The following is a 26,294-nucleotide window of genomic DNA, read 5'->3' as shown; positions in this document are numbered from 1 at the left end:
GCCCTCTCAGGAAAGGTGGACCAGCTTATCACATTTATATGTAGTTTGTACTGATTACAAAATAGGTAGACTCTGGGTCCCATTCTGGACTGACAGGCCCTGGTGGTTTGTCCCAGCTTCCTTCCTCCTCATCGGCCCTGCCTGTGCATGGCACTATCATGGTCCTTATCACATGATACTGTAATATTTCTACCATATTTCCTTACATTTCTATCTTCCCCCACTATAGTATGAGGACAGGACTGTGTTACTACAATAGAGGCTGACTTTAAATAGGTGCTTAATGTTTGTTTAATGACTATACAGAGGGTTCTAACCAAATTCTGTATTAAAGCCAAGCCAAGGAAAGTACTGTTGGATAAGATACTCTAATACTTCACACGTGTGTGTGTGTGTGTGTGTGTGAGAGAGAGAGAGAGAGAGAGAAAGCGAGAGACAGAATGAATGAATGAATGAATAGGGAATTTAAAAAGAGAATGCTGGTGGTGGTGAATGGTGGAGTTCTAGGAACCTGCCTGTGAGGTGGGTTTTGTGAGGAGGATCTTTCTAGTGCTCCTCAAATTACAACCATTTAAAGGGTTAGTATCCTAAATGCAGGGTTGCAACCCTGAGTGAGAGAAGACAAAGAAGTAATTTAGATCTCTAAATCCTTAGATTTAGAGAAAGCTCATTCTTACTAAAGAAATTTTCCCAAAGCAAATATTTAGAATCAATTTATACTTGGTCCAACAGTGGGAAACTGACATGGTATTGATGACTGAAACACAACCCCACTCACTGCAGACTGCAGGGACAACAGTTGGATTAACATCTTGGTGATGCAATCCCCTGTAGAGGGGATGCTGGCCTCCAAGGAGGTTCTTTCATGGGTCTCATGCCTAATCACTGTCAGAGGCATGGGGAGTGATCTGGTCTCCAGTCAGAGCTGCTGAGGGTGCTAAGAGGCTCTAGGCTTTGGAGGTATCTAGTTTGTTTGGATCTCAAGGAGGTAGCTAGTATGAGAATAGGTCTTTTATGCAAAATGCTCCTAAAAAACACACAAACAAATCCTGTGTCCTGTGTATCCACAGACCTAACCCCTGTCCCTGACACAGGATGTCACACTCAGGAAAAGCATGTGAATACTGGCTGAAGTATCTCCTCCTCCGAACTGCCCACAACCCCCAACACACACATGCACACCAATCAGGCTCTGCACTTTCTTCTTCGGGGGAAGTCCTGAATACATGTTTCAATCTGTTTTCACCTAGACACAGATGCTAGATGCATACATGGGGTGGGGGGCAATATGCACTGTCCCTATTCTCCTGGCATCACCCCAGGGACAGTGACTTTTCCACTGGCTACCATGCCCTTTAACCGACTCCTTCCAGATCAGGCTGTGGGTGATCCAAAGAGTTCCTGTCCTCTCTTGTCTGGTCTCTAACTCTTGGGAAAATACTCTCAGGCCTGGGGCAGAACAATATCTCTTAGCCTTTAATATAACAATGTACCATCTTAAAAAACAAACAAACAAACAAACAAAAAAACCCCACAACGTACCATCTTCCTCCTGTCTCCCTATTTTCACCTCTGCCCATAGAAAAGAGACACCCAGCAACCAATACTTTCATCCTTAGGGTATGGGCTAGGAAGGGGGCTCTCACCTTTAGCTCCATTTCCATACTTACTCTTCCCAGGAAGAAAAAGTTATCTGTCCAGTTGGGGAGATTACCGTAAATCATATTTCAAATGGATCATGCTTTTTTGATTGGGGAAAGTTAGCACTAACAGTCACTGTTTTTTCATAATATACCTCTCCTCTGACTCTTTTTCACTCTCTGCTCTAGCTCTGTTTGGTAATCAAACCAGGATAGTTTCCCCTCCTCACCAAGGGAGTGGTCAGCCATTCTGGATTTTCCTCCCTTGTATTTGAGAGGTAGAGGCCCTGCCATATTCTCCAGACCATCTTTACCAATAATAAATCTGATTCTGACCTTTGATTCCTTAGTTGGCTCCTTGTATCTATTCTTAATTAGTTGAGACTTAGAGGGAAAGGGAGGTGATTAATTAGTCTCCGGCAAAGTTCTGACAATTAATAATAGCCTTCAAAGCTGTATAAAGTCTGGTCCACACTGGACTCTCTTTACACCTCTTCATGGTCCTAATATGCACTTTATTTTACGTTCACCTCTACTGAAGTTTACAACACACAGATGCACACAGCCACGTCTGCCTGAACATGAAAGACCCTGTGGTAGGCAGATAATGGTCCCCCAAAGATGCCAATATCCTAATTTCTGAAACCTGTGAATGTTATGTTACATGACAAAAGGGACTTTGCAGATGTGACTTAACTGAGGATGTTAAGACAGATAATCCTGGATTATCCAAGTAGGCCCAATGTAATCACCAGGGTCCTTATAAGGGGAAGAGGGAGGCAGGAAAATCACAGTCAGAAAGAGATTTGCAGATGCTATCCTGTTGGCTTGGAAGATGAAGGATCCAGGAGCCCAGAAATGCAGGCAGCCTCTAAAAGCTGGAAAAGGCAAGGAAAGAGACCCTCCCCTAGAACCTCCAGAAGGAATAGAGCCCTGCTGACATCTTGATTTTAGCGCAGGGAAACCCGTTTTGGACTTCTGATTTCCAGAACTATGAGATAATAAAGTTGTATTGGTTTAAGCCACCTAGTTTACAATAATTTGGTACAGCAGCCCCGGGAAACTAATACAGATTTTGGTACCTGGAGGTGGGGTCCTGCTATTAGAAATAACTAAAAATGTTGATGTGGCTTTGGAATTGGGCAATGGTCAGAGATTGAAAGAATTCTGAGAAGCATGAGATCCACTGCCTTACTTTGAACAGACGCTTAGTAGAAAAGTAGCTACTAAGACTCTGCTAGAGAGGACTCAGAAAGACGTGAGAAATGTTAGAGAAAACATACCATCATCTTAAGGAATACCTAAATGATCATGAACAGACTGTTAGTAGAAATAGGACATTAAAGAGGCTGTCAATGACAGCTCTAATGCAAATGAGAAACAGGTTATTGGAAAGTGGATACTTGTTATATAGTAACAGGAATCCACCTTGATTTTAGCCCAATAAAACTTCTGACATCCAGGGGCGCCTGGGTGGCTCAGTCGGTTAAGCGGCTGACTTCTGCTCAGGTCATGATCCTGGGGTCCTGGGATCCAGCCCCACGTCTGGCTCCCTGCTCAGTGGAGAGCCTGCTTCTCCCTCTCCCTCTGCCTGCCACTCTGCCTACTTGTGCTCTCTATCTCTCTGTCAAATAAATAAATAAAATCTTTTAAAAAAAACAAAAACAAAAAAACTTCTGACCTCCAGAACTGTACAATAGTAAATTTGCATTGCTTTAAGCCATGAAGTTTGTGGTAACTTGTTATAAATAGTAATGAGAAACTAATACAGACCCCACAATCAGCCTGGAACTCAGACAACGAATAGTCCTCTCCAAGTTACCAAAATATTCCCTTCATCTGGCATGTAGGACAAAGTATCAGTAGTGTGTTAGTTAAGTGCACAGGGTTCACCAGCAGGCAGACATAGGTCCAAATATTGCCTTTGCCATTGAATTCATTAATGAGTCATCAAATGTTAAGCATCACTGTGTGCTAGACACCTTGCTCAACACTAGGAATAAAACAGTGAGCAAAAAACACTAAATGTGTAAATGTATGGAAGCCACTTAATTCCTATGAGTCTCAATTTCCTTATCTAAAACATGGGAATAACAATGCGTTTCTCTCCTGTTTAAGTACGCAATGCATATAAAGTGTTATCATAGTTTTAAAACATAATAATTCATTAAGTCCTCCTTTCTCTTGTTCTAAAAGACTATTTTACAACAACAGGGGGCAACAGCACAGGATTTAAAGACTCTGAAACTTCAACAACAAAGACCCTCTCATCAACATGCATACTTCCTTGCTAATAGGTATCTGTATCCCATGGCTCATCATCAAACACAAAGCCAATGTCATAGGCTCAAAGGTGTCCACCTCAGGGCTGTCCACATACCTGGTGATACTCTTTTGCCCCCAAAACTCTCTGACATGCAATTTGGTATGCATGATGTAAGGTAAATCATCCATTCACACAGGCTGAGGCTTTTAGCCTTGCTACAGACTTTTGGGTAATCCTAGATGATTATGGGAACAGAGATGTGACACATGTGTTTTGGGTAAGACAGCACCTATAGGGCGGAATCAAAAAACATAAAAGAGAAGACTTGGGAAGTGTCACCTCACTACTCAGCCTGGCACATGATGCTGACACGGGATTGGTCCAATGTTGGAAGTAAGCACAAACTGGCAGACTTTCTTGGACTGTCAACAACAAACTTGTTTGTTCAGACTTTCTTCATTTTTTAAGTTTGTTTGGGTGTTTTACATTCACTGGCAGCTCTAATCTAGAGGCCCAGGTACACTGTTTGGGATTCAGCAGTCAAGAGCCACAACTCTAGTAACAATAAGCTTCTCATCATCCCTGTTTTCTTGCGGATACAAATGTAGTTCCTAAAAATTGTCTTTGTATACCCTAACCTTCTAGAGTTACATCTGTGCGTCTGACTTCTATAAAGCTCTCAATTTCCTGTTTCCATACTGATACAAACCTCCTTTTAAAAAATTTACTAAGTTTTTATTTTAATTCCAGTATAGTTAACACATGGTGTTATACTAGTTTCAGGTGTATTCCCTTTCCCCTTTCTTTCTTTTGGTATTGCCGTCCTCAGGACTGCCTTCTCCCATCCTTCACCTAGCCCACTCCCCTGGAGAAAGACCATTCCAGGCAGGGCTACTGCTGAGGAAACTCTTAGTCTCATTGAGATAAGAGTGGAATGGCATTGATCTCTGCTTCCTCTTTCTTTCTTTTTTTTTTTTTTAAAGATTTTATTTATTTATTTATTTGAGAGAGAGTAAGAGAGACATGAGCACGGGCAGAGGGGGAGGGAGAAGCAGACACACTGCTGAGCAGGGAGCCCAATGTGGGGCTCAATCCCCAGGACCTTGGGATCATGACCTGAGCCAAAAGCAGACGCTTAAAGGAATGAGCCACCCAGGCACCCTCCCTCTCCTTTTTTGACCGTGGGTAACAAGCTCTAAGTGTAGAGGCAGAAGACGCTCCTCTCCAGTCCAGGTCTCCAGGCAATGAACTCTCTTATGGCCCTTTCCTAGGGGCCCTTAGGCTCTAGCCAGTGCTTGACCTAAATATGTTTTTCCAAATTAGGCAATGACCTTTTCAACTCAAAGTTGACTGCCTCTGTGAAAATGAACATTTCAAGTTCTTTTGGAACCTGGGCTGAGTTTCTCTGAAAATATTTATAATTAAAGACCCTTGCTATGGCTAGGGACAGGCTTTCATTTCTATTTTACTAGAATTAGTGAGGCTTCAGGAAATGCTTGCTAGAGCTGCAAGCTTAAAGTAATTACAAGCCATTACCTCTCTTCTGCCCTCAACCCAGGTTATAAGTAGGTACTTTTTGTCTAAGCACCTCTCAGGGAGGAGCTCTGAGCCCACCAATTCCAAACAATCCAAGCCATCTTTCCTCCAGAATGAAGTACAGACTCTCACTTCTACTTTGCCACAGGGCTCTCAGGCTACGCAGGTAGCCTGTCATCTTTGAGCCAAGTCAGGTGGCAGACTTGGTAACCACTGCCCTTCCTTGATCCTTGGAGACACTAGAATCTTCCCGGTAGAAACCTGAATTTCCCTTTTGATAAGGGGCTTAAAAATTTAGCTACAAACTATGGTGTGCAGATAAAACTAGGAGAGAAGGTAATTTGGAAAATCTATTGTCCCATGCAACACTCCTAAACAAAAGAAGGATAAAAGTGTATTATTTTCCTAAGACATTATTCAAAAGTTGTTTCTCATGATGAAGTTTTCAGGGTCCAGACTGTATACTCCAGTGACACATTAACTGGATCAATGATAACCTAAGGAACTGTGAGTATCCATTTCCTGACCCTGCATTAGCTGCTTCTCTGCATCTGTGGGATTTGAAGGGAACTGGAGGCTAAGGGAACAGTTCTTGCTACTCTTCTCTCCTTATAATACCCTCTAAAATGTATGCACAGGAGCATACACTAGAGTGCAGATGGGACTTGATTTTCAGGAAGCATATGAACTCTGTTTTGGGCCACTTTTAAAGAAAAAAAATTATTTATTTTGTATCACGTTTCCAACTCTGACTATATTCTGCCCAGAGCTAACCAATCCTGGAGAAAATGGTGTAGAAAAAAATGAGAGAGGTGGAGGAAACACAGGGTGGAGGGAAAGAATTATCTCAGAATCAATTTATTAAACAAAAATGTTGAGGGACGCCTGGGTGGCTCATTTGGTTAAGTGTCTGCCTTCAGCTCGGGTCATGATCTCAGGGTCCTGGGATGGAGCCCTGCATTGGGCTCTCTGCTCAGCCGGGAGTCTGCTTCTCCCTCTCGCTCTGTGCTTGTGCTCTCTCTTTCGTTCTCTCTCTCTCAAATAAATAAAATTAAAAAAAATAATAAATGGAAATGTTTAATTTGGCGAAAACCAGAAAGTTTTCATTCTAATTTTTTATTTACATGACCATTAAAAATAGACAGTGCAGGGTGTTCTTCTAAAGGAGGAAGCACATGTGAATGAATGAAGCCAGCAAAGACTTAAGTTTCATTGCTTCTCCTAGGTAGAGGATTCTAATTCCCTTTTCCCACACTGTATTGCTCCCTCCCTCCAGGCCAGGTCAGAACACAAAACACAAGCTACACAGAGAACTCCAGCAGACATGATGAGACCCAAACCCACAAAAAGTAAAAGTGCACCTCACAAGGACTCAACATTCCTCAGCTAGAGACCTCTCAACCAGGCCGGCACTCTGGCCCTGAGATGCAGGTGGGAGTGGAGGATGCCAATGAGGGAGCTGCCTCACACACACAGATCACCGATCTCATTTTTTTTCCTAATAAGGGTTTGTACACACCTCCCAGGTCTGTGATTGCCATGACAACAGCAGAAGTTGAGGGTGAGCAGGTTAGTGGAACAGCAGGCTTTCTAAATTCTCAAACAAGGCCTGAGGCTGCACTCACTCATGAAGTGGAAAAATTCGTGTTGGCAGTGCTCCTATATGGATTCCAAAAAAACTCAAGGATCGTGGTTTCTTTCTGGAGAAGAATCAGAGATGGAGTCTACATGAAGCCCCTTCATGGAAAGTTGATTTTGTCAGAGAGGTAGGAATCCCTAAAACAAATAAAAGCATGAATTCCCCGCCCCCATAAAACTAGGGCACATAAACTGTGTCCATCATCCACGGAATAAAGACATATGGCAAACCAGGGCAAAAACAATCCCTCGGGGACATAAAGAAATAGGCGCGTTAAGAAAAATCCCCGGAACAGAGCCTTCCCACAGAGACTACTCAGAACAACTCAGACCTAAATTCTCAATATGAAAGATAGACGCATACCTTGAAAAATCCTCAGAAATAGCTACCATCTACCAAATGTTATTCTCTAGGTTCTGTAACATGCATGTCTTATCTCATTTAATTCTTGTTACAGCCTTATCAGGTGGACACTACTATCTCCTACTACTATCTTACAGAAAAACGAGGAATCAGAAAAGTTAAATAAGGGACTTTGAACTGCACAGTGACAGAGATAGAATTCAAAGGAGGGTTACTCTGACCCAGAGCCTGAACTCTTAGTGATTCTCTCTCTGATACAGGAAAGGGTTCCTGCTTCCTGCAAGAATCATGAGTAGATGCCTTCCTCGCACGACTTCTGAGCCTCCAAAGACATCGCACAACCCCAGGAATATTTACTCTTCATTCTACACCAGTTCTTAAATTTGGGGTAAATTGGTATAACACAGAGAGCCTGTTAAAACACAGATTTCTGGGCCCAACTCTGAGAATTTCTGACTCAGTAGGAATTAGGGCAGCTGCTCCAAGTACTATACTTTGAGAACCACTGTCTAGTCACTCTGAACTAAGGTCCCCTACGCCTCCCTGCCTTAGTCATCTGGCCTGCCTGATTAATCTTCCACTTCCTAGTCCCCCATCCCCTGGGGTCTTCCCTGACAAGTTATAGCATTATCTTTGGCAGCACGGTGTGTTTTGGAATTCCCTGAGCTCTTCTGAAAATAGTATCTCCCACTCCAAAAATAATCTGTTGCCTTAGGTAATGAAAAAGAGAAAAGGGGACCCCTGGAAGAACCAGTAGGGGAAAGCAAAGCAGCCTGGCGCGCTGAAGCCTGCCTGGCTCTCTCAAGGGCAGGGACAGTCTTCTTATAACCTCTCAGGCTTCCCTCTAGGAACTGATCACAAGAGGGTACTCACTAAAACCTCTTCAGAACATTCACATTGAGAAAGTGAGAGTTGCAAATGTGAACGACTGGCCCTTTAAAGCCCCCCCCCGCCCCGCCCATCCCTCCTGCTGGAGAAGCAGCTGTAACTGGATGCCGCGTTCTCTCTCCTCAGCCCATTTACTTTCTCTGCTCGGTCTCACGGGAAGCTGCTAAAGAAGTCCTTCGTCCAGGTCTGCTCACACAGAGGCGAGGCTGGAGAAGGGGACCAGTAATCAGGATTAACCGATTTGATGCCTGACTTGTTTATCCTGCCAGAAACATCACCTGGTGATGTCCCCATTGATCCTTTCAGAGGGTGACATCTTATCCTAGGTTTTTGTGGACTGTGAAGAGAAATGAACAGTTTAGTGACAAAGCAAAAGAACGCATCAATGGAGGACAAACAACCTCAAGGAAGACATGTGAATGAGGGACTGGTGCATAGCTGGGCCCTCTCTCTTCGTGCCCGCCAGCTACAGCTCTTTTAGGGTGAGAAGGTAGTGGTTCGTGGGGGGGCGTCTCAGACACAAGTGTAAGGAGACCCAGGCAACAGGAGGAAGCCTTCTGGAAGCAACTGCGCCTTCATCGTGAGGGAGCAACAGAATCAATGAAAGGCAGGCTCTTCTTGGGACTGGAAACAACCAGGTTTCTTGAAGCATTTTCCTTTTCTTTGGGCAGAACTAATGAAGCCTCCTCATTCCATCCCCAGAAGGGCAGCTGGGGTTGGGGGGTAGGGAGAGTGCCTGGACTGTACAGATGTCATGATGATCCAGACAACCTTAGAGGGTCTTTCTCTGGGTCCAGAAATGAGCATTACTGAATTCTGGCCACCAGGTCATCAGCCAAGGCCACATCATAGATTGCACAAAACTATTCCAGAAAAAAAAAAGAGTGAGAAAATTAGGTATTTATTAATATTGTATGTCAAGCACTATATTCAACTTTCTTTCTTCTTTAGTAATCATGGCAACTCACTAAGATAGGTGTTATCATTATACTCAGTTTACAGATGGGGTAATTAGAAAAACATGAATTTAAGCAATTTGCTTATTCAGCTGACTCCAAATCATAATCTTAATCCTTATGCCATATTCCCTAATGACAGTGCAGAACATATTTTGAGTCCTAAAACCTGAAAGTGTCAAAAGGACAGAGCAGAAGGCAGAGGGGCATCCTTTGAACTCTATGTTACCGGTAAGGAGGTGTGCTGAAAAATACGGTTAGATCACCCACGGGCTACTTGGAAGATGCAAGCTCTGTCGAGCTCAGTCCATGAGGACTGTGACTCATGCAGCAGGAGCCAGGCACAGTCCTGGACAGAAGGGATTAGACAAGAGGGGTTGGGGTGATAGAGAAGGGGAGCAGTGGAGACTCCTTCCTTATCTTCTGTCAAGAAGATGGGTTCCTAACATTCTTTCAAATCTGAAGGAAAGAGACCTGGGCCAGATGCAGATCAAATATCACAGCAGACAGTTGCTATTGCACATTTGCCTAGGAATGTACACCCACCAGCATCATCAGTGAAAGGGAGAATGTATTCAGACTTAGTTCCTGGCTCTGTGAAAATAGAAAAGCCCTGAAACGAAGGCAGGTGAGCAAGGCATGGGTGTAAGCTGCTTTCACAGGGTAGCTCTTACCATTCCAGATGCTTCCCAGCCTGCAGTACTTGGCAGCCCAACACCCCTTCCTCCTCCATCACTTCTTCGCTCCATCACTGGCACTGGGGCTGCAGATTTGTCAATGAACTATTTTATGTCCCTCTCCTTGCCATCTGGCAATATTACCCACTAATGAATTGCTTTAACTTGTGCATTTTTTTTTGACAAATGTGACTTTTAGTTGAATCATGCAACATTCATAAATAGCAAATGCTGGCTGATCAGAATCAACGAAAGCCCTTAGTATTGCCAGTAAAAATGGGCCCTTAGCTGCACATGTTATTCGGATAGCCTAATCATTTGAAAGGCACCTGATTATTTTTGGAAAGAATGTTTCACACGCACACTTGTGTCATCTGTAATATATGTATTTGATTTTGGATGGGTTCTTGCAAGCTAGCCATGCTAGGAAATAAGTGCTACATACACTTGGATTTGGAGCTAGACACACTTGGGTTTGAATCCTACCTCTGCCACTTACAGACTACATGAATGTGGTTATGTTTCTTACCCTCTCTGTGTCTCCACTTTCTCATATGTATAATAGACATCATAAATCCCTTAGAGGTTGTCATGGGGGATAAATGAGATCACACATTTAATGTGCTCAGCACAATGTCCGGGTAGATTATGGCTCAATAATCAGGAACTATTATTATCATCATGATGTTCTATTAATAGAGGATTATGAGAGACACCATTTGCAGTCTCTGAAATCTTCCTTTCTGGAAACTGCCACAGGGATGGGCCTACAAAGCCATATTTTTATTATATGACATTGCTTTAGTGATTAGGCAAGAATAAGGAAACTAAGGAAATATAAGTTTAAGGAATTTTTCTATGCTCTCCCAGCCACCGGGTTCTTGATCCAATTCGGCAGATTCTATTTCCTGAAAGTATGGATTAGGAATCAGTCCCCATTGGTCCTCTAAACTAAGAAACTGTGAGACAGTCACGTGTGTAAATATACATGTCAAGGCAGTAAAAGTCAGTCTGCAGACTGATGTAGATATGCAGAAAGAAGCAGGTCTGACTCTGACCTGAAGTCAAAGAGAGTGGTGCCTCTCATAAAGTTTTCATAAAAAGTTTTCATAACTTTCCACTTCTATGAGAAACTCCATTGCGTCTGTCTATGTACCTATCTATGTATCTCCCTTTTGCTTACCACTTTGAATGGGTTTCCATTGTCTTCAACCAAAAGATCTTTGCTAACAGTGTCATCTCTGTGCATGAGGCCACCAGATCTTCTCTGTGTGGCTCAGATAGCCTAAGCATGTGAAAGATGCCTGGTTACTTTACAAAAGAACTTTACACACACACACACACACACACACACACACACACACACACACACACACACACTTTCTTTCTCTCTCTCTCCTCTGTTTTCAATTCTTGAAGGACATTAAGTTGAAAATCAAAATAATCATGTATGTATGTAAGGAAAAGAAGAAAGACTAAAAAGAGAACCATTAACATTCCTGGTCTTAAAAAAAAAAAAACAGGTCATCTGATTGCCTTCTAGAACCCAGCAAGAAGAGAGAAACATTGGGTCTTTACCTGGTGTCGCACTGGATACTGTTGGCCACTGCTGATCAGGCCCTCCTGGACCAGCCCGTAGAATGCCAGCCTCCTCTAGGTGCACAGAGCTGAGTAAACACACAGACCCAAATAATGGTTAGACCACAAACGACTTTCCAGATCTCCTTCCACCCTGAGAAAGTGCATGCATCTCTGAAGGCAGGGCTACAGCTAACACACTCTACTCCTACTTGAACCGAAGCAATTACTGCTGAGCAGTTACCTTACACAAACTGCAAAAGCATTGCTGACTTACTGCTTGCTATATATACTATCCAGGCAATAAACATGTTTTATCTTTATGGCAGTTTTGGTTGTCATTAACGCCACGTGGTGTTCAGTAAATCTAACAGGAAGCCCATCAGAGGGCTAACGCCATTTTAACATCTTAATGCTGAAGCAGATGAGGTGAGCTTGTTCTCAGAAGCCCCAGGCCTCTCTTGCTGATTCTCTTGTTTCTGGGTCCTCTACAGCAAAGACGAAAACACATGAAAATTATTTGCTGACAACTGTGGCATTATTCCAATTTAGTTACCCAATTACTTCTTAACCTTATTTTCTGTTTTACTCTTTCTGTATCTTTTACTTATAGACAACCCACCCTCCATTTCCTGGAACTTGAGGAAGCCTATCACCACCACTCACAGATCCCAATTCAGAAGAGATTAATTCAGCATGAAATATTGCAGGGAGTGAGACACGAACTGGGACATCCTTAGAAGCAAGCAGAGATAGAACATAAACCGTTCAGGGATGGAGCAAACATCATATTCATCTATGTATGTCTAATGCTCGCATATAGGAGACCCTCATCTATTTGTGGGATGGATGAATGAAGGAAGGAACAAATGGGACTCGAAGAGTAAACATCATCCAAGAAAATCCTCATCAGGATTAGAGGATTCTTTTCAAAAAGACATTGGTTCATCTTGCAAATTAAGTTACTAAAACTTAATTTTATACTACTATCTGAAGGGTTATATGAAGCAGCAGAGCAGACAATCTTGAACTATTGTGGGGGAAGACCATCTATCAACTGAATATTCTTTCACTTTTGACTCTGAATAACATATCTAATCAAAATTCATTCATTAAGCTCTGCCCTACTGCGATTCTTCCCTTCGTCTACGTACTAGGATCTTCTCTCTTTTTTTTTTCCAAATATTAATATCCTTCATATGTTCCTGGATTCTATCAGCAAATTCTATGGGTTCAATCAGATTCATTCTGGAGATGTAACTACCCTGGAACCAGCTCAACTCAAAGCAGAATTTTCAAAGAAATAGTTGCATAATGTCTGAGGCTGAACGGCCAAGAAGCCAAGCACATGTGTAAAAAGAGAAGAGTATTCTGTACGTTTACAACTCTAATATATGTTCAGTGTACTATACTGTGAGGAATAAGTTACATTTAGCTTCAGTTTTTATTTCATTCCTTATCCTACTTGTATCTCATGGCATCTTAGTTGAAACCTGAATAGGAGCACACTTGGCTTTTTTTTTTTTTTTTCATTTGAAAATGGAATAAGGAAGTGATACGTTTTAGCATTTTGTTTCAAATGTAGTTTTAAAGGCACATCTCATGGCTTTGATACTTCTCAAGTAAAACACTAGTTCAACTAGGATAGAAAAAGCTGGTATTATAAACCATGCTTTTTCCTAATGTATGGTTTGCAACAATAGCTCAGATGCAGGCAAAGGCAAAAGCTGGTCACTAACAAAGAGAAAGAACCCTCCTGACACCTAAGATTCCAGCAACTTCACCAGGGTTTCTGGGCTAAAATTATGACCAAGTTTCCAATGTGACATCTCACTATGCCAACTACGGATCTTCAGGCCTTCACTGATTGCTTCTTGTTCAGAAACAGCGCCCATTATAAGGACTTCTGCTCGACTTGTAATGCTTGAGAACATGTTAATTTATTTTACTTTAATGCATTTCTAAGTGGACTCAAAACTAACTTTTCATTAACATAACACACACTTTGTAAGCTCTCTCTTTAGAAATTGATGTAGGTTTGGTAAAGATCTACTGAAGTGTTGCCCAGATATTTTGAGGGGCTTAAGTTTAGAGTTTATTTCTTCCTTAAAACTAAATCCTTTTGCTGGTAGTGATCATTAGTTTCTTGGTTTCCAAAGACACTCAAAAATAAAGAATCTTTTATTTGGCCCTATGGCACTAAATCAGCTCTGGGAATAATGGTAGTTAATCAATTACTGTCAAAGAGACAAAGTAGAGAAAGCAAAATTATATTTAATCTGAGTCTCAGAGTAATGCTATTACTCTAGGTTCATTTAAAATAAGATAGATTTGGTCTCCAGATATTCAATAAGGGCCTTTCACATGGCTCATCCTCTGAAGAGCCCATGCCATTGACAGCAAGGAGAGAGTAACAAGATGGAAAAGGAGATTCTAATATGGATGAACATGAACAACAGCCAATTATTGTGGTTAATAGGCTAAAAGAGTTGATGTGTGACAGAAATCCAAGGTAGACAACACGTACCTATATTCAGATCTAAAAGCATCGGCATTAATTATAATTTCTAAGGCAGGGACAGAAAGTATAGGTGGGGAAGGGATAAGGGAAGTTGTAATTATTTCCTTATAGAACTTTCGATGAGAGAAAGTACACAGCAGCCTGTCTGTAATTTTACAGGAAACTCTCATTTGCCAGCCCTTGATAAGCATTTGGCACTATTTCCAGTGTTCCAAGGAATAGACATGGAGTCAAAAGGAACTACATTCCCCTGGCAAAGTACCTGAAGCTTCTCAGTTTGACAGCAGTTTCTGGCCTCTAGACAGAGCATGTGTCTGAGCCATACAAAGTTAAAGCTCTTCTGACTGAAAAGAGGAAGGAACTACATACCTGTGCATTCCTGCTCGGAGGGAGGCAGAGTAACGCCAGTCAGGGTTGGGCTGTCGCGGCTGCAAAATCACAAAGGGAGGTTTTGTTAATAAGGCAAAGCGGTGATCTCCCCATGATTGATTAGCTGTTTCTAAAATATTTCCATGTATCTGAAAAAAGTTTTGAAGGAGGCATTTTATGTGCAACTCTAAGATGATATCCATATATATAGCACTTCAGGAGAAAATTAGCTCATCGCGGTCCTTGCACAGACTCAGTATCATGGAAAAAACAGATTTAATGATGCTGTAAGGACCAGCTGTGGCTTCGCCTTGCTCAAAACAGGTCTATGTTCCTAAAGCAGCACTAGGGGGAGGGCAGTCTATTTTGAGACAGGGAAAGCGTTCATTGTTTTTGCCTTCCAATGCTTCACACTAAAGGAACGCCTCCCATTTGGTATTCTAGCTGTAACAGGGTACGAACTACACAAGTTCTGCTGGTCTGGCCAGACTGCAGAGGACTGCAATCTGCTGCTGGCTTTGCAGAGCGCAGCATCTTCGACCCAGGATGGATGGGCCCCGTCCGCACACCAGCGACTAATAATTGCCTCTTCTGCCGCTTGAAGGGGAATCCCAGGGAGACGAAAACAAACCATGACAGGAGTTTGACCTTGTTTTGCTACATAATCCTTTTCATAAAATTCCACTCCCTCCCTGCTTTTCTGAGTGTTTTGCCTCTTCCCTCAATTACTGTTTGCTCAGCTCTGATTGCTTGACAGGGAGTTGCTGAAACCCAAGAAGAACCTGGCTCAGTCTGCACCACTTGTGTACTGGAAAGATCTGTTACCCTCTGTCCACAGACTGGCAATTCCAAGTGGAGGGGACAGAAAAGGAAAATATAGGCCCCTAAAGACTGTTGGAGGAGTTATGGGCTGCTTAGAAGCTCAGGAATCACTGGGGACAAAATGAACCACCATCACTATCTTGTATTTATTACCAAAAATTTTGTTATAAAAGAATCCTGTGAGGGGCGCCTGGGTTAAGCATCTGCCTTTGGCTCAGGTCATGATCCCAGCGTCCTAGGATCGAGTCCCGCATCAGGCTCCCTGCTCAGTGGGGAGTCTGCTTCTCCCTCTGCCCCTCCCCCTGTTGGTGCATGTGTGCTCTCTTTCTCTCTCAAAAATAAACATATAAAATCTTTACCAAAACAAAAAAAACCTGTGATAGATGTTCCTCTCAACGTGTTTTCATGGGCAGAGATTAAAGTGGTCCCGTCACTAAATACTGAGGTCTATTTGAGTGGAAAGATGAAGAGACGGAGGTTGTATTCTATAAATTCCTCTGGATTATAATGACCATATTTGGTAGACACAAGGCCATAGTAATACCAATAAACTACTTCAAAATGTCAGTAATTCTTGTTCTTATCCTTTTTTTAAAAAATATTTTATTTATTTATTTGAGAGAGAGAGAGAATGAGAGATAGAGAGCACGAGAGGGAAGAGGGTCAGAGGGAGAAGCAGACTCCCTGCTGAGCAGGGCACCCCACGTGGGACTCGATCCCGGGACTCCAGGATCACGACCTGAGCCGAAGGCAGTCGCCCAACCAACTGAGCCACCCAGGCGCCCATTGTTCTTATCCTTCTTATTGTTTATTCAAAGGATGCAGAGTATTTCATAACCACACTTTTTCACAACACCTAGGAAAGAAGTGATCGGCATCTCAACTTCCAGACAGACTTTGGGGTGGTTGGATGGTATTCAGAGAGTTAGCCGAAGTCAAGGCCCAGAAAAAGCTACAAGTCTAGGATACTTGACCTCAAATGTCCCCATACACCAACTGCCCTCTCTGGTCCATTCCACTCTGCTGGCAAGATATGAACATGCAAGCTGCTTCATCCTTGGTGGTTAAGTTCACAGCATGCTATGGATGTTCCATATAAAGTAGCATAAAACTCTCTACAGATGAAATGAAAGGGTTCTCATTTTCTACCAGTGCTGTTGCAGGGAACAAAAGAGAAACTATTTGTAAATTATTCTGTAAAGCTGGAAATATGGCTGAACTATTTCCTATTAATCCAATCATCACCATCTCTCCCCTTACCATCAGCAGCACTCGTGTCAACTGTGGGAACCTTCCTTTAATAAAGACTTGGACATCTGTTAGGCAATTGTTGCCAATTTTTCTGTGATTGGGTAACATTTGTGATGAAAACTGCTGCGACTTCATCTTTGGAATGAAAGCACCAACCTCATTTTGCTGAAAGGCACAGTTCTAGCAGGACTGACCAAGGAACTCAGTTCCCTACACAAACTCACTTCCTCAATGACAGTTTGTCATGCTGCTATTTTCTGTAACAGTCCATCAACAATAAGGTGCTTCTCAGATTCATTTATCAGAACTGTAGTTAGGACATGTCTTAGGGTAGTAAGATTGGGCAGGGAAAAGAAAGGAAGAATATACAATGTTTTGAGTCTCCACACAATATTAGGCAAAAGGATAAGCACTTTAAACATATTGTTGCATTTATCCTAACACTTCTTTTTGGACCACAAATTCTATAAAAGCCATATCTGTTTTGTCCATAAAACATGAATATCCTTAGATATTCATAATACATAGCTATGTCCTCAGAGCTTCGCAGGGTTTGGGTATTTGGTAGGTTTTAAAAATGTTTCTGAACAAATGAACTATCATGCAAGGGTAATATTAATGCACTTAAATTTATAGAAATAAGAAATCTGAGCTTTAGAAAGATTAAATCATTTGCCTGATTGGTGGGTTTGGCTGATCGTTACATTTAGGTCTCCCTAACACAAAAGTTTGTGCATTTTTTAAAAAAAGATTTATTTACTTATTTGAGAGAGAGAACGTGAGCCAGGCTGGGGTGGGGGGGAGGGGTTCGTAGGGGCAAAGGGAGAAGGAGAAATTTTTGCAGACTCTGCACTGAGCACAGAGCCCGATGTAGGGTTTGCTCCCAGGACCCTGAGATCATGACCTAAGCCGAAACCAACAGCCGCTTAACCTGAATGAGCCACCCAGGTGCCCCAAAAAGTTTGTGTTTTAAACTAATTTACATGGAATGACATATATTGTTGACCCTTGCACAACATAGGTTTGAACAGCACTGGTCCACTTATATGTGGATTTTTTTTTCAATAAATACCATATATAGTACTGCAAATGTATTTTCTCTTCCTGATTTTCTTAATAACATTTTCTTTCCTCTAGCTTACTTAATTGTAAGAATACAGTATATAATACATACAATATATAAAATATGTGTTAACCAACTGTTTATGTTCTTGGTAAGCCTTCTGGGCAACAATAGGCTATTAGTAGTTAAGTTTTTTTTTTTTTTTAAACTGATATTTATTATTATTTTTTTTAGAGGTTTTATTTATTTATTTGACAGAGAGAGACACAGCGAGAGAGGGAACACAAGCAGGGGGAGCGGGTGAGGGAGAAGCAGGCTTCCCGCCCGGCAGGGAGCCCGACGTGGGACTCGATCCCGGGACCCTGGGATCATGACCTGAGCAGAGGGCAGACGCTTAACGACTGAGCCACCCAGGCGCCCCAGTTAAGTTTTTGAGGAATCAAAATTTATACTTGGATCTTCAACTGTGCATGGGTCTGGCACCCCTAACCCTTGTCTTGCTCAAGGGCCAACTGTACTTTTCTTTTTTCTCTTTGTTAACCTGAGTTTCCCAGAGACAAATTTATTTTTAAATGATACAAAATTTAAGGTAATAAATTTATGTGGGTTTCACTCAAACTTGATTAAAATCAGAAAAACTCAAGTTTAAAGGTTGACTACTGATAAGCCAGACACATTGAAGATATATACTAAGGATTTGAATTAGTTTTCTAACACTTGGATGATACATTCCAGAACTATGCTTAATTCCTATTGGTGGAAAGTCCCATTATGTTCTGTTTTTTCAAAGCTTAGTCCTTCAGAAGACTAATAGCCACAAAACTCCAGATGTGGAAAAACTGAATTAGGTAGTCCATATGGGTGATGTAGCATTAATGAAGAACAAGAAGCCGTTTAAGTTTCTATCAAAATTATAAGAAAGATTTAACTTATCCTGTAACAATATTATTTATTATTTACACCATAGAATATCTGAGCTACAGAAGGGTGAATCACTCTTTCAAGACAAATTTTAAATAAAATAGGTTTAAAATACCTTATCTCCTTCAAAAAAAAAATCATAGGACCACTCAGGAAATGACACTCCTTGTCATGGAAATCCATGTTGATGCTATCAGTAAATGGCCCTCTGAGACATGAAACTACATGCTGCATCTCCTTTTCCCTCCTATTAGGACTCTATTGAAGATGTATCCAGTGCAGATTTTTCACACTGATATTTTGAGATCATTGATATAAACTATGAGAGGCCGAATCCTAAAATGCCCCCCAAGATCCTCACACCTTGGTGTATGTGCCTTGCATAATCTCCAAGAATAAATATGATGGCTCTTACTTTGATTAGGTTATGTTATATGACACACTTGGCTTTAAGACAGGGAAATCATTTGGGCCGGACTGACCTAATCACATGAGCCCTTTAAATCTGGGTCTAGAGATCAGAGACAGAAATTGGAGAGATTTGAAGCATGGGAGGGATTCCACATGAGAGAAGATTCTCCACTGTTAGCTAGAAAGATGGAGAGGATCATGAGGCAAGGACCTGAGCACAACCCCTAGGAGCTGAGAGTGACCTCCAGGCAACAGTATGTAAGTAGGTAGTCCACAAAGAAGTAAAATCTGCCAACAGCCTGAATGAACTTGAAAGCATGTTCTTCCCCAAAGCCTCCAGAAGAGAACTCAGCCAGGGTGCCATATTGATTTCAGCCCTGTGAAAACCTAAGCAGAGAACCCACTCACATCCTGCAGGACTCTGAGAGAACAAATGAGAGTTGTTTTTAACCACTAATTTGTGGTAATTTCTTTTTTTTTAAAGATTTGATTTATTTATTTGAGAGAGAGAATGAGATAGAGAGAGCATAAGAGGGGGGAGGGTCAGAGGGAGAAGCAGACTCCCTGCTGAGCAGGGCACCCCACGTGGGACTCGATCCCGGGACTCCAGGATCATGACCTGAGCCGAAGGCAGTCGCCTAAGAACTGAGCCACCCAGGCGCCCTTTTTTTTTTTTTTTAAAGATTTTATTTATTTATTTGAGAGAAAGAATGAGATGGAGATTTGTGGTAATTTCTTACAAAGCAATAGAAAATGAATATATAAACTGTTGGTCAATAAGGCAAGAAGGAGTATAACATTTAAAATAATCACTGCTATGTTACATATTAGTCTTCTAGTAAAGCAATTGAAAAGATGAGAAATATGAGAATTCAAAATGAAATACTTTCCTCTGAAGTCACTTGCTAATCCACGAAGCAGGGAAGTAAAATAAACATAATATTGAAACATACTAATGGGTTCCAGTACAACAGAAAATGCTAGGTTTGCTTAATTCTGGACGCACAGCCTGCTAGCACAGCAGTTACTCCCTCACTCACAGTTTCACTTCCCTGGAGTCCAGAGTTCTGACCCTGCAAGGCCAGAAAGGAACTGATGTTGCTTATGTGCCAATGAACTAACATTTTTCTTCACCTTTGCAATGTCAGATATTTCTTTACATTTGTCAAGTTCATATTCCTGAAAGAAAAAAACTGTAATTTTTAGGTGAGCAGATCTGAAATACTGCTAAGGAATCCTCTTGCTCTTTGATTTTTGAAATCATGATTATAGATTATAATACTCAAAATGTGATCATATGGATAAACTAAATTTATATTCATACTTATTATGCACAGGAAATTTGAGCCAGGTGAATTCCTAACAACAGTCACATTCAAAGACACCTGGAAATCTCCCATTAAATTCATCTAAACCTCTGGGCTCTGTGATGGCAAGTTTTCCTCAAATATTTGTGAACTGACATCATCCTAACCTCTCATTGAGAGCAAAAACTGGTGGCAAACCAAGGCAAGTATCCAGAACTGACTCTGCTCTTCTGTCAAGCGGACAGCATGCCAATAGGCAATTTATAATATGCCAGGCTGTGTCCCTGCAGTGTTTGGAGGTAGACCAGATGCCCATGTGACAGCTCACTCCTGGGTCAGAGGAAAGGGGAAGCCAATGACATTCAAGCTACAATAAATAGATTTCTTCATCAGTCAGAATATGTGCAAGATAAAGAGACTGAGAAGAGCTCAGCCATAATTCCATGTGGCTCAGCAGATCTGCAGAAAAAGCAAGGAAGGAGGTAATTTGAAGAAATTATTATATTACCAGACCAAAGAAAATAAACCTTTTCTCAGAGGAACAGTCCTATAACCAATACAGAAATGGCAAAACAAAGGAGCCCACCACTCAAAAGTGACCATGAGAGGGTGGAACACTGGAATGGAAGTTCACAGATAGAATTTCTTTGCCTATTCTGACCCTCACACACTTTTTATGAATTCACCACCATGTCCCTTTGCACTAAGTGTAAATTCTGATACAGGACAGAGTCACCAGATAGAAAAGTTAGTCCTAAGGGAAAAAATTAGGCTCCACTAAAAGAAGGGTCAGCTCTTTCAGATCATCGCATCTGCAATTAGGGGTGAATGTATATACACAGTGGCAGAAATACTGAAGATCTGATGGCTACAGATTGCTTGAAAAGAAATGACAGCAAACTTATTTCTGCTAGTCTTTTGTGATTTCCACATCTTATGCCACCTGGTCCCACAGAAGCACAGTTGGACAAATCTGCCCAGAGCACTCAGAGTGACTCATGAGGAGTCACAGGACCACAAATGCACAGAATCTACCTTAAGATTTGGTTTCCTTTTCTTGGAGGCTCTGAAAGGGGTGCCAACCACATTCAATATCAGGTTTTCAGAAATCTCCGAAGAGAAATTCTGCTCCATTGCCAAAAAGTTACTTCAGAAAACTCACTGCACAAATGGCTCATGAAATAAGCTCACTGGGAGTGAAATCTATCAAAAGATTAGAGTCTGATGTTAAATGCTGTTTAATAAGCAACAAAAGAGAAATCAGAAAAAGAACCGAGATGAAAGATCATCACAGGCTATGCCAAAGTGAAACAGATAAACAAATAAAAAGATATCAGCTTGATAGTAACATTTTTACTCATTGATCCTCCCGCCTGTGACCTACTTTTATGCAAAGAATTACTCTTTCTCCAAAAGCAGTCAATTTACACCACAAGGTGAACCCGTAGTAGCCAAAATGCCAGATTATCACATAACAAAAGGAATGTAAACATTGGGATTTCTGTCTACTCATACTATTTCAAACAGCATAATCTTTGGAATCAGACAGACAGGACTTAAAATAGACTAACAGAATGACTGTGTGTGTTACTTAACCTCTCTGAGCTTATTTGTTAGCTGTTGGTAAATGTTTGGATGTTGGTAAATGTTTCTTTCATGTATGATTTACAGGGAATGAAATCACACATATATTGCAAAGCAGAACATTTTTATATAACATAGTGGTCACTGAGTGCAGATTCCCTTACTCATCCTTTATAATCTTCATCTCATTAGCATAGGCACATGGCATGAAGTGCACCCTAGGACTCTTCTGCCATCTGCAGTAACTAGGTAGGGAAAAGAGAAAGCCTAATGTGGAAGTTTAACAGGTTGATCTAGCAGTCATGACTTTCAGAGCTGAGTGATTTTTGTTTCCATTTTGCCACGCTGACCTGACTCACTCTCTCCTCTTAACTGTAATAATTTCAGGAGCTAGAGACCGTAGGGCTCTTCCCTGGATTTCTGAACGTGGCTGGCAGAAATCCGCCTTTATTAAAATCATGCATTCATCCTCCTGGCAAAATCCCACAAGAGCAAGGACTTATCTGACATAATTTTTTCCTCAATTAAAGGTTTGTGTACCAAAGTCGTATTAACACACAGGTCAGTGTAAGACAGAAATAGTTCATGTATCAAACTGCCCCACGCTTTGAGCCAGGAGAAGGAGGGGAAGAGTGTCTTACAGCTGAGCTTCCTGCTCACAGCTGGTGGCAAAGCTTGCCCGGCCTGCTCTCCCAGCATCTTCACCACCTGCAGCCCACCCCAGGCCCAGAGGGGCTTCACAAGAATTTGTTAAGCAAATGTCTACAGCATCCTTATTAAGCCTTTTTACAGGCTTCCAAAAGCTATGTTCTAAAGAATTCTGGAAACTCCCTGATTTTGTCTCCCTGTTTTTCTTAATCTGCAATCTGCCTCCTGTGGTTGCTCAATATTGACTAAAATCAGGCTTCTCTAATACAGCTACGTACAATGTACATGGGAAATACTCTCTATCCATCTGGGCTTTTTTCTGTATTTTATGCATTACTTTCCTCAAGATTAGCATGAATTTAGAATGTGAAACTATGGACATAAAAAAAAAAAAAAGACAGCAGTATGTCAATGAAAATACATCACAAAAATATAGGAGGGACAAATATTATTAATTCCTTTTGTAGTACCTCTGAAAGTCCTAGCTACAAAGTAGTTGTTTGGGAAGATAACAATTCATCACTACTGATGGGACAAAATTTTGGCTTCTGAAATACAACTTTAAAGTATCACAAAGCAGACCTCTATTTTCAAGCACGCAACGGACACACACTACACAAAAACATCCACACATTCATGCACTGTCCAATAATTTATGTACATTCTTCATAATAATGAGTGAGCTGGCCTCTGCCTACTTAAAACTTAAGGGGCGCCTGGGTGGCAAGTCAGTTAAGTGTCCAACTCTTGGTTTTGGCTGAGGTCATGATCTCAGGGTTGTGAGATGGAGCCCTGAGTCAGGCTCAGCACTCAGCATGGAGTCTACTTGGGACTCTCTCTCCCTCTGCTCCTCCCCTACCCCCCATCTCCATGCTCTCTCTTTCTCTCTCTCTCTCTCAAATAAATCTTAAAAACAAAACAAAACGTAAAACCCGTGTATTTACTAACACTTGTCTTTCATATACAGCAAGCCATCCACTTTCCAAGGCTTTTCTAGCTATTGCAAACTAAATTTTAGAAACAGAAAATGAACATGTACTTTGGGATATGTTGGAGTGTTGTTTGAAGTACTGTCATTTAACTTAAAGATATAAAGGGCTTGAGAGGCTACTTCACATCTCATTGAAACCTTCGAAATTGTCAACAGGAAATCAGGAAATTACAGATTGCATTTAACATACTGCAGGGAAATCATCTTACAATGAACTTCCTCTATGCCAAGAAAGGTGACTAATGGGAGAGTTCTTTTCTCCTTCTCTTTCTCCCCAATCCCAGCTTGTCCTGTTATTCACCACGTCCCCACATCATTGATCCACTTGTTCTATTATCTCCTTACTCCAACCAGACAAATTCAGTCTTGCTCTCTTTGCCTTACCATCCATCTCCTCAGACAGCCCCTACAGTAGAATTACCACAAAGCAAACTTTGGCTTCAAGGTGAGAGCCACAGTCTATGGCTTTATCACCTCTGACATGAATTGCCAGAAGATCCTATCACATCAGTTCAATGCAATTACTGGAAATAGTAACTGGATATATAAATAAGGAAAGCATGCAGAGTTGACCACCACAACCCCTAGAGGTCTCAGCTTTTTAAAAAACAACACTCCTATAGCATTTCCAAAGAGAACTTTCCCTATAGATGAGACAGCAGAAGCCATTTCTCCTTGAATCTCAAAACATTACCCAGTATGGCATCATCTTATTCTCAAGCCTGTTCCAGCCCTCTGCAGAGCTATGTTTTAACATCAAATATTTAAGACCAATCCTTGCTTCTTAACAGCGTTATGGTCAAGGCTTCATATATCTGAAAAGAAAACAAAGTAAAACAATTCTCTGATGTTACTTTCCTAGAGTGGAAACAAAGTAGGTTATGATCAAGTCACAGGTACTATATACATTCAGTTTACCAGATAACCACTGTCACTGTTAGTAACTCAATAAAGCCAATGACACTGGCGCGGGGGAGGGGATGTGTGAAAATGCAAGACCCCTTGACTGCTCTCTCACCTCGTTCTGAGAAACAGCATCATTTTTGAGAATGATCAGGTTCCCGGCACTCTGCCCACTTTGGCCTGTGAGGTGCCTGCTCTCACTCGCAGCTGCTTGGGCTCCCCCAGGCCCCAGTCCTGTCTGTGCCCCTGTGTTATAAAACATGAAAGTGTCACTCCCTGAGCCTGCTGTCAGACAGGCCTTGTAGCAGTAGGTCTTGGTGAGGGAGCCATTCCCACGCACTTCAATGAAGTGAGGCTGCACCTTGAGGCCATGTGGTATCCTGGCGTCAATATTGTTATTGGCCTGTTTGTTTAGTTCAGCGGGGCACCGCTCCCTCATTCCACAGAAGCCCCCGCAGCACGCGGTCCCATACGCAGTGTAGCGGTAGCACTTGATGATGCTCAAAACAATGATTGTCAAAAGGAATATAAAAGACACTGTGCTTAATGCTATGATTAGATAGAGTGTAATTTCAGAATATGTCCGAGGACTCTTAACATGTCTCTGAGTATCAGGGAGGATTTTGGAGACTCTCTCCACCACAGCCACTGTAATGGCCACGGAGGACGACAGTGACGGCTCGCCATTGTCGCGGACCACCACCGTCAGGTTGAAAGTCGTCCCACTCTCATCTCCCATCTTCCTGGTAGTCCTAATTTCTCCTGTGTGTAGCTCTACTTTAAAGAGGTCCAGCTCAGAAGTCTGGGCCAGATGGTAAAAGAGCCAAGCATTCTGGCCAGAGTCTGAGTCCATGGCTATGACTTTGGTGACCAGATAACCAGCAGGGGCAGTTCGAGGCACCATCTCGATGGCTGCTGACGCATTAGTTGAGGTAGGGTACAGGATGTGAGGGGCATGGTCATTCATGTCCACCACGTACACATTGGCGGTCACAGTGCTGCTCAGTGGTGGACTCCCCTTGTCCTGGGCCTCCACAGTCACAAAGAACTCCCGAAACTTCTCATAGTCAAAGGAGTTGACAGCATAAAGGCTGCCACTGGCACTGTTAACGGAGACATAGGAGGTGACCGGTAGCCCTTGAACCTCCCTCTCCAGGAGCGAGTAGGTCACCTCGGCATTCTCCTTTTCATCCGGGTCTGTGGCTTGCACAGTGCAGAGCAACACCCCTGGCAAATTGTTCTCCTCGATGTAGATGGAGTAGGAGTCCTGTAGGAAGCTTGGTGGGTTGTCATTGATGTCAGAGATCTCAACCTGCAGCGTCCGCTGGGATGTGAGCTGTGGTACTCCCCCGTCCGTGGCTGTCACTGTGATGTTGTAGGCAGCCAGCCGCTCCCTGTCCAGAGGACCGCTCACCACCAGCGTGTAGGAGTTTCCAAAGCCATTCAGCCGGAAAGGCAGTGAGGCCTCCAGGCCCAGGCTCACCTTCCGGTTGAGGCCCGAGTCCTGGTCGTTGACACTGAGGAGGGCCACAACGGTGTTGGATGCAGCATCCTCAGGCACTGGGCTGTACAGGTCCGTGAGCACCACCTCTGGTGCATTATCATTCACATCCACGATATCCACCAACACCTTGCAGTGACCCACCATGGGCACGGGACCCTGGTCAGTCGCCTGCACATAGATCTGGTAGGAAGAGGCCTCCTCATAATCCAGTGCTCCACTTACCCGCACTTCCCCAGTGCTGGCATCGATGCTGAAGAGCTGCCTCTCCCGGTCCGACGTGTAGCTGCTCAAGGAGTACCTGAGCTCGCCATTGGAGCCCTCATCCGGATCCGAGGCATTCAGCTTCACCACCAGCGTGCCTGGGGGGGCGTCCTCCCGGAGCTGGACGCGGTAAGTGGACTGGTCGAAGGTGGGAGAATTGTCGTTAGTGTCCAGGACACGCACAGAGATCTGTGC

At 42.4% G+C, this 26,294-nt stretch overlaps 2 protein-coding genes across 2 annotated transcripts in view; both read right to left on the bottom strand.

Moving 5' to 3' along the window:
• LOC113929438 (protocadherin alpha-3) overlaps positions 1-26,294 on the bottom strand; it is a 200,114-nt gene that overhangs the window by 19,594 nt on the left and 154,226 nt on the right. Inside the window, 2 exon segments of the mRNA XM_035727644.1 lie at positions 11,544-11,632; positions 14,434-14,492. Of these exon segments, the coding sequence (XP_035583537.1) occupies positions 11,544-11,632; positions 14,434-14,492 (148 nt within the window).
• Positions 11,567-26,294, bottom strand: part of LOC113928596 (protocadherin alpha-10-like) — a 97,657-nt gene continuing 82,929 nt past the window's right edge. The window contains 2 exon segments of the mRNA XM_035727648.1: positions 11,567-11,632; positions 14,434-14,492. The gene's annotated coding sequence lies outside the window, so the exon portion shown is untranslated.

This window comes from Zalophus californianus, chromosome 5, assembly GCF_009762305.2.
Source record: "Zalophus californianus isolate mZalCal1 chromosome 5, mZalCal1.pri.v2, whole genome shotgun sequence".
Lineage (NCBI taxonomy): Eukaryota > Metazoa > Chordata > Mammalia > Carnivora > Otariidae > Zalophus > Zalophus californianus.
The sequence above is the reverse complement of the archived record's forward strand: the minus strand, read 5'-3'. Positions and strand labels throughout refer to the sequence as shown.